The sequence below is a fragment of the Pseudorca crassidens genome, chromosome 13 (genome assembly GCF_039906515.1).
Source record: "Pseudorca crassidens isolate mPseCra1 chromosome 13, mPseCra1.hap1, whole genome shotgun sequence".
In the NCBI taxonomy this organism is placed as follows: Eukaryota; Metazoa; Chordata; class Mammalia; order Artiodactyla; family Delphinidae; genus Pseudorca; species Pseudorca crassidens.
This window is the reverse complement of record NC_090308.1, coordinates 53,177,264-53,185,938: the sequence shown is the minus strand read 5'-3', so window position 1 is coordinate 53,185,938 and position 8,675 is coordinate 53,177,264. Positions and strand designations below refer to the sequence as shown.

Here is an 8,675-nt window from a genome sequence, read left to right as displayed (position 1 = left end):
ACATATTGGTGACGTGGCTCATTGAGAAAGAATTAATTACTTTGCTCGTCATGTAAGATGCCTCTTCTAGTTGGTTCTAGTCTTGGGGCTGATCAGGGCAAGTTTATTAGGTGCCAAGGACCTACTATCAAGGGCCAAGAGATGGGCTGCCCAGTTCCCTTTCCAACACCGAGCACGGGTGATGGGAGGAGAGAAGCGTTTCTCCGTGAATAGAATAGATCCAGGGGAGGGGTTCTGGCTCCTCTATGTGACCCCTTGTGTTGTCGAATCTCATAAAACTAGAAGAGAATGTTCAGATGCAGTGTATTAAAAAGTTGAAATCTATCCTCACAGTGTAACTCTGGAGGCCTCTCAATCGCTCCATCCAGGCAACACTGCCCACTGCCTCGTGGGCCTTTCTTTTCACGGCCAAAGGCAGCAAGATGGCAGGCTTTTGAAACTAAGTGGAACTAACTCAAGAGCATGCCCTCTGCAGGTCTGCTCAGATTACCTAAACCAGAGAAATTCCCATAACCTCTGAAGGTTCTTGAACCTTTGGGCATGGCGTCAGGGCAAATCAGCTACATGTAAGAGACATGAAATTAAAAATACGCACATATTCCAAGTAAGAAATTTATTTGATCAAATGACAATATATGAAGATATTTTAAACTGTAAGGCTCCATTCAGTTGAAATGTAAATTTATTATAAAGTAAAATGGTATCAGTGTAAATGGCACCTAAAAGCAGAAAGAATGCGATCCCTATGAATAATGTGTCTGTAAAAACCATTCACAAAAATCCTTGTGTACTTTAAAACTAGATTGCAAGAATATCGGTAAAATCTGTGAATAGTACTTTAAGTGGGTTTCTTAAATTTCCCTTACAATATGTTGTTACATGCAAGGTACTTGGGGTCCTGTGATGATCAGAGCATGGCTACCATAAGTGAGAAGATGTGTCCCGAGTGCATGGCAACCTCGAGTTCCCTGCACAGTGTCCTATCCCTTCACATCCTTGGGAATTTGAATTGAGTGGGTGGGAATTTCTAATCACTCTAGTTGGGGATAATTAGAAAAAGAGGTTGGAAAACCAGGGTTGGAAAGAGGGAAGGGAGGGGAAACGGCGTCAACGGTTTCTGCAGAGCAGCTTTAGAAATGACCAAGAAGGGCTTCCCTGGTGGCGCAGTGGTTGAGTCCGCCTGCCGATGCAGGGGACGCGGGTTCATGCCCCGGTCCGGGAAGATCCCACATGCCGCGGACCGGCTGGGCCCGTGTGCCATGGCCGCTGAGCCTGCGCGTCCGGAGCCTGTGCTCCGCAACGGGAGAGGCCACAGCAGTGAGAGGCCCGCGTACCGCAAAAAAAAAAAAAAAAAAAAAGAAATGACCAAGAAAATGGATTTTAAAAATAATAATAACAGTGAATCCTTGGAGCTGTACCTCAGGGTCTGCACCAAGCCCCAAGGGTTGGGACTGACCAGCCTTCCCAAGTGCTCGGCCAGGAGCCACCATGCACTAGCATGAAATCTTCACTGGCGGGCAAGGCCATCACCTGGGTACACTGGAGACAGGGCAGAGTATGTAGGTTACACAACTTTCCCTAAATATTTTCTCCAGCATCCAAGTGACTCTGCCTTTGGGGCCATGACAGGACCTGGGAGGCAGGAATCAGCAGCTCCAAGTTACAGAATCAGAAAAGCTTCAGGCATATGGAAGGAGAACCAGACACGAAGAAGGTGGCTTCTCCCAGTGGGCACAGCATTAAAGTTAAATGGACCATAGGGAGAAACGGAAAAGACCCCAGGAAGCTAAGGATGGTAAGTGAAAAATAATTATGTAGCACCCATTATTACTAATTTAAGATCTAGAAACATCATAGGGTTTGTGCTATTAATTTATAAATATAATATTTATGAGGGCTTGCAAAATATCATAACTGACATACATTCTGGTATAAACGTTACAGTCCAGCTTCATACAACGGACTTGATGTTACACTTAAACGTAGTAGATTTGGGGTAATATACAGAATAATTTTTGCAGACCATTTTCTGGACCTTGGTCACACAGCTAAGTGAAGGCCAAAGAACACAGGAAGCATCTCATTGGCAGCAAACATGTTTTTTATCTATGCGTTATACAAAGATACACTTGTTCATTTGTATACATAAATTTATAAAAATTATCCATAGGAGATCTTTTATGTTTTCTTATCTGCTTCTTTGCTGTCAAGTCTAGTGGGAAGACTACTCAATGTCTTCAGCTCCTTTTCTCTGAGACTAACTGTTGTCCTTAGAGGGATGTATTTAAAAATAGTTTCGTGTTTCCCATTCAAGCTAAATGGCTCTTTGAAGATTCCTAATCTTTTTTTTTTTTTTTTTTTGCGGTACACGGGCCTCTCACTGCTGTGGCCTCTCCCGTTGCGGAGCACAGGCTCCGGACGCGCAGGCTCAGCGGCCATGGCTCACGGGCCCAGCCGCTCCGCGGCATGTGGGATCTTCCCGGACCGGGGCACGAACCCATCTCCCCTGCATCGGCAGGCGGACTCTCAACCACTGTGCCACCAGGTAAGCCCAAGATTCCTAATCTTGAAATTATAATCTTCCTTATCAATGGCACTGATGTGCACATGTTTTAATAAAACCAGTAAATGATTTCATATCACCTAATTTTAGCAGTGTGCTTTAAAACATGTTTGTTCCCAGCACTATAGAAAATAACCTCCAAACACATCCAGGCTGATCATTAGAGATAACACCCTCTGTTGTCTGTGGTTGACAAAGTGAGACAAACCTGAAGATGGGTCAGGGTAAGAAAATCTCAAGGTTCTGTGGATTCACATAACATTAAAAACATGGCTTTAGCAGCATCTAAAATTACTTTCTACTCAGAGAAGGATGTAATATCTAATTACTCTATAGAGTGATTTTGTAAATTAGGTCTTATGCATGTGTAAACTCAATGGCCTACATAGCTTCCCTCCAATAGTTAAAGGAAAGCAGTATTAACACCATCACCTTATATACTTGATTCGGGCATTGAAAGAAAGAGTTCAACCTATTATATCTTTATAGTCTTAAAGCCAAGGCAAAGTCATTCACCTTTGTTTCATTTCCCCAAATAAATTTCTAATTTAGCAAACAGAAGAGACCACTAGAGTGGGAAAGTGAAATCAGCCTTTCTACTGTGAGGCTAATAGGCCAGCATTTGATGACTATGTTAGGAGCTGGATACCCAGTCTGTGGAAGTTTTCTCAGTGAGTGACCAAGCATGTAAATTTGACTCAAGTGAAATTACTAAAATAACTGGCTTTCAAAAATGAGTTTAGGAAAATGAGGTGACCCTGGAGTAGCTTATTTTTATATCTCCTCTCACAGAAATCACCTCTTGGCAAAAGATGCTTTTGGCTCAGCTCACCTGAAACTAATTTCACTTGGAACTTTTCTTAGCTGTTTAACGTAATGGGACTGACTCAGAGTTGGTTCCAGTGGGTGACACAAAATAAAGGTAGTGGGGCATGATGGAGCACAGCCCATCAGGGGGCTTCCCCCAACTAGGTGGCCCGGTGGAGGGCCACAGTCACACTGACCCGCTGGATGATTTAAGCAGACTTCGAATTTCCCAAATACCACCATGTCTGGAATGCAGGCCCTCACAGCACTATCTAGGCCGGGCGATCATGGCAGAGCTTGTGGTGGACCGTCTGCCCGCACACAGCTGTGTCCTTGTTTGCATCTCTGGTACCTGGTCCCTGGCACACACAGTAAGGAGACATCTGTGGACCTGGAGGAACCATCTGCATGTCGGAATAGCAGATGAAGAGTGCAGCGGCTCCGTCAGCCTCGTCATTCTGCGACACTTGTTTGGCCACTTGACTCTCCGGTCCTCCCACCCCAAGGAAGTGCTTCCCACAGCAGAGTGTGGGGCAAGCTGGGCTGGTTTAGCCAAAGGCCGACCCCAGGCTCAGAACCTCTTCCACTGTTAACATTTCCAGCTTTAGGGCTCAGCCCAACTTCCAAACAGCATAATATAAGGGTAACGTGAGCAAAGTCTGACGAGCTTTGTTCATTATCAAGCTATCCACACAAGGCCCATAAAAGGAAGGCAGTCTAGTAGAATGACGTGTCTGGCCTGAGAGAAAAATATACGTGAATCGCATCACACCTTGCTTTAAAATTTTCCGGCCAAAAAATCAACTGAGCGAAGCCTGAGATTCCCTGCTTTTTAATGTTACCTCAGCCTCAATTTCGAACTTACATTGTTTGTTACAACCATCAAACGGACAGCCCCATTGCCACGGCAGAGAAAAAACTGTCTCTGACGAAAAGGAACAGCTCGGAAAGATAAGTGAAGGCATTTGCAATGACAAAGCGCTAAGATTTTTTTAAGTTAAATGATAACATATCTAGAAAACACTGTGAAAATATATCTCTCAAAAATAGCACTCAGTTTAGTCAGAAGGCTCAGTGGAACAGAAAGCTGACCAGTAAAAAGAGAAGATAACCTTCCCATGTTTTGAATCTCCCTCCCTTTCCTGCCCTCAGACTCTCCCAGGCTGGGAGTATCAATATTAAAGCAGAACAATTGAAAAGCTGTGAAAAAGTGCTGGTATTTTTCAGGATCTCTTCCAGACAGTTTCCCTCTTGGTAACGTGAATCCTCTCTTGGGATCAAGGCCAGCGACGAACTTGAAGAGTATTCGAGGACACGGGTTCAAAGACCTCGTCATCGTTTTCCGCCCCTTCCTCTATTGGGTTCATCTTCGCAGAGGCTCGCTGGTGTAGGGGTGACACATCTGTCAGAGACACAGAAAGAAGAACCACTTAACGGACAGCCTTCCCTGATGCTGGCCTGATAGATCAATGGCAAACTCCAACTGGAAGATAAAACTCTCTGGGCACCTATAGCTGGCACCAGGAATGCAGTTTCCGTAAATACTGTATTTTTTTTAACTTAATTTTTATTTTATATTGGAATACAGTTGATTTACAATGTTGTATTAGTTTCAGGTGTACAGCAAAGTGACTCAGTTATACATATATGTATATCCACTCTTTTTCAGATTCTTTTCCCAGAGAGGTTATTACAGAATATTGAGTAGCGTTCCCTGTGCTCTACAGGAGGACCTTGTTGATTATCTGTTTTATATATAGCAGTGTGTATGTTAATCCCAAACTCCTAATTTATCCCCCCCCACACACACCTTTCCCCTCTGGTAACCATAAGTTTGTTTTCAAAGTCTGTGAGTCTGTTTCTGTTTTGTAAATAAGTTCGTTTGTATTAGTTTTTTAGATTCCACATATGTGATATCACATGATATTTGTGCTTTTCTGGCTTACTTCACTTAGTATGATAATCTCTAGGTCCCTCCATGTTCCTGCAAATGGCGTTATTTCATTTTTGTGGCTAATATTCTATTGTATATATGTATCACATCTTCTTTATTCACTCCTCTGTTGATGGACATTTAGGTGGCTTCCATGTCTTGGCTACTGTAAATAGTGCTGCAGTGAACATTGGGGTGCATGTACATTTTTGAACTATGGTTTTCTCTGGATATACGCCTGGGAGTGGGATTGCAGAATCATACGGTAGCTCTATTTTTAGTTTAAGGAACCTCCATACTGTTTTCCATACTGGCTGCAACAATTTACATTCCCACCAACAGTGTAGGAGGGTTCCCTTTTCTCCACACCCTCTCCAGTATTTATTATTTGTAGGCTTTTTGATGATGGCCATTCTGACTGGTGTGAGATGATACCTCCTAGTTTTGATTTGCATTTCCGTAATAATTAGCAACATTGAGCATCTTGTCATATGGCTTTTGGCCATCTGTATATCTTCTTTGGAGAAGTGTCTATGTAAATCTTCTGCCCATTTTTTTTCTTTTTTTTTTTTGCGGTACGTGGGCCTGTCACTGTTGTGGCCTCTCCCGTTGCGGAGCACAGGCTCCGGACGCTCACGGACCCAGCTGCTCCACGGCATGTGGGATCTTCCCAGACCGGGGCATGAACCCGTGTCCCCTGCATCGCCAGGTGGACTCTCAACCACTACGCCACCAGGGAAGCCCTGCCCATTTTTTGATTGGATTTTTTTTTTCTTTTTATTGAGCTGCATGAGCTGTTTGTATATTTTGGGGATTAATCCCTTGTTGGTTGTGCCATTTGCAAATATTTTCTTTCATTCTGTAGGTTGGCTTCTGGGTTTTTTTATGGTTTCATTTGCTGTGCAAAAGCTTTTAAATTTAATTAGGTCCCATTTGTTTATTTTTGTTATTATTTCTATTACTCTAGGTGACTGATCCAAAAATATATTGCTGTGATTTATGTCAAAGTGTGTCCAACCTGTGTTCTCCTCTAGGAGTTTTATAGTATCTGGTCTTACATTTAGGTCTTTAATCCATTTTGAGTTTATCTTTGTGCATGGTGTTAGAGAAGGTTCGAATTCCATTCTTTTACATGTAGCTGTCCAGTTTTCCCAGCACCAATTATTGAAGAGACTGTCTTTTCTCCATTGTATAGTCTTGCCTCCTTTGTCATAGGTTAATTGACCATAGGTGCATGGTTTATTGCTGGGATTTCTATCCTGTTCCATTGATCTATATTTCTGTTTTTGTGCCACTACCATACTGTTCTGTTTACCATAGCCTTGTAATAGTATAGCCTGAAGTCAGGGAGCCTGATTCCTCCAGCTCCGTTTTTCTTTCTCAAGATTACTTTGGCTATTTGAGGTCTTTTGTGTTTCCATACAAATTTTAAAATATTTTGTTCTAGTTCTGTGAAAAATGCCATTGGTACTTTGATAGAGATTGCATTGAATCTGTAGATTGCCTTGGGGAGAATAGTCATTTAACCATATTGATTCTTCCAGTCCAAGAACACGGTGTATCTTTCCATCTGTTTGTGTCATCTTTGATTTCTTTCATCAGTGTCTTATAGTTTTCAAAGTACAGGTCTTTTGCCTCCTTAGGTAAGTTTATTCCTAGGTATTTCATTCTTTTTGATGCAATGGTATATGGGAGTTTTCTTTCTTTTTTAAAAAAATAAATTTATTTATTTTATTTATTATTTTTGGCTGTGTTGGGTCTTCGTTTCTGCACGCAGGATTTCTGTAGTTGCGGTGAGTGGGGGCTACTCTTCGTTGTAGTGTGCGGGCTTCTCATTGCAGTGGCTTCTCTTGTTGCAGAGCACGGGCTCTAGGTGCGTGGGCTTCAGTAGATGTGGCTCGTGGGCTTCAGTAGTTATGACTCACAGGCTATAGAGCACAGGCTCAGTAGTTGTGGCACACGGGCTTAGTTGCTCCGCGGCATGTGGGATCTTCCCGGACCAAGGCTCGAACCTGTGTCCCCTGCATTGGCAGGCAGATTCTTAACCACTGTGCCACCAGGGAAGCCCCATGGGAGTTTTCTTAATTTCTCTTTCTGATCTTTCTTTGTTAGTGTATAGACATGCAACAGATTTCTGTGTATTAATTTTGTTGTTTTTAAAACATTTTAAAAATATTTTATTATTGTTTTTTTGGCTGCATTGGGTCTTCATTGCTGCATGTGGGCTTTCTTTAGTTGCGGCGAGGAGGGGCTACTCTTCATTGTGGTGCATGGGCTTCTCATTGCGGTGGCTTCTCTTGTCGTGGAGCACGGGCTCTAGGTGCGTGGGCTTCAGTAGTTGCAGCACGCAGGCTCAGTAGTTGTGGCGCATGGGCTTAGTTGCTCCATGGCATGTGGGATCTTCCCGGATCAGGGATTGAACCTGAGTCCCCTGCATTGGCAGGTGGATTCTTAAGCACTGTGCCACCGGGGAAGTCCCTCTGTATATTCATTTTGTATCCTGCAACTTTACCGAATTCATTGATGAGCTCTAGTAGTTTTCTGGTAGCATCTTTAGGATTTTCTATGTATAGTGTCATGTCATCTGCAAACAGTGACAGTTTTACTTCTTTTTTTCCAATTTGGATCCCTTTTATTTCTTTTTCTTCTCTGATTGCTGTGCATGCCAAATCATTTTGGATAAGACCAAATATCAAGGGCCTTTTGGCATGGACCAAATGTCTCCATGGACATTCTGGACAGGACCAAATACGACCAAATATCAAGGATCTTGGTGTGGACCAAATGTCTTATGCACCAAATGCAAGGCATGAAAGTCAAGAAGCCATTCTTGTGGAGGGGATGCCACTGCAGATGCCTGGACGGTATGAGCTTCTCAAACATATGAAGCTCCCAATGGGTTGCCCCAAGGTCTGCTTAGAACTCAGAATGCACACTCCTACAGTAACATCATACGTGGTGATTCGAGTCCCTTGAAGGCTGGTTTAAGTCCTAATTTCCCTGAAGAATGGTTCTACTCCAAAATCATAGAACCTAACACCATCCTGGAACACCACCTAAAAGAACATTCTTTTTTTTTTTTTTTTTTACGGTACGCGGGCCTCTCACTGCTGTGGCCTCTCCCGTTGCGGGTGGCCATGGCTCATGGGCCCAGCCGCTCTGCGGCATGTGGGATCTTCCCAGACCGGGGCACGAACCCGTGTCCCCTGCATCGGCAGGCGGACTCTCAACCACTGCGCCATCAGAGAAGCCCTAAAAGAACATTTCTTGCCACCACCTGTCCAGTCACTCCCTGGACTGACAGGGGGAGAGGGAGAGAGAGAAGGTGGTGAGAAGGAGAATCCAGGCATGGGAGGGAAGAGCCGGGTGGAT

At 43.6% G+C, this 8,675-nt stretch overlaps 1 protein-coding gene across 4 annotated transcripts in view; it reads right to left on the bottom strand.

Annotated features, from left to right (window-relative positions):
- Positions 1-598: 598 nt before the first annotated feature.
- BVES (blood vessel epicardial substance) overlaps positions 599-8,675 on the bottom strand; it is a 42,361-nt gene continuing 34,284 nt past the window's right edge. For all 4 annotated transcript variants that reach the window (XM_067702460.1, XM_067702461.1, XM_067702463.1 and 1 more), the window contains one exon: positions 599-4,772. In XM_067702460.1, coding sequence (XP_067558561.1) covers positions 4,648-4,772 — 125 coding nt within the window. In that variant the 3' untranslated portion in view covers positions 599-4,647. The remainder of the gene's footprint in view (positions 4,773-8,675) is intronic.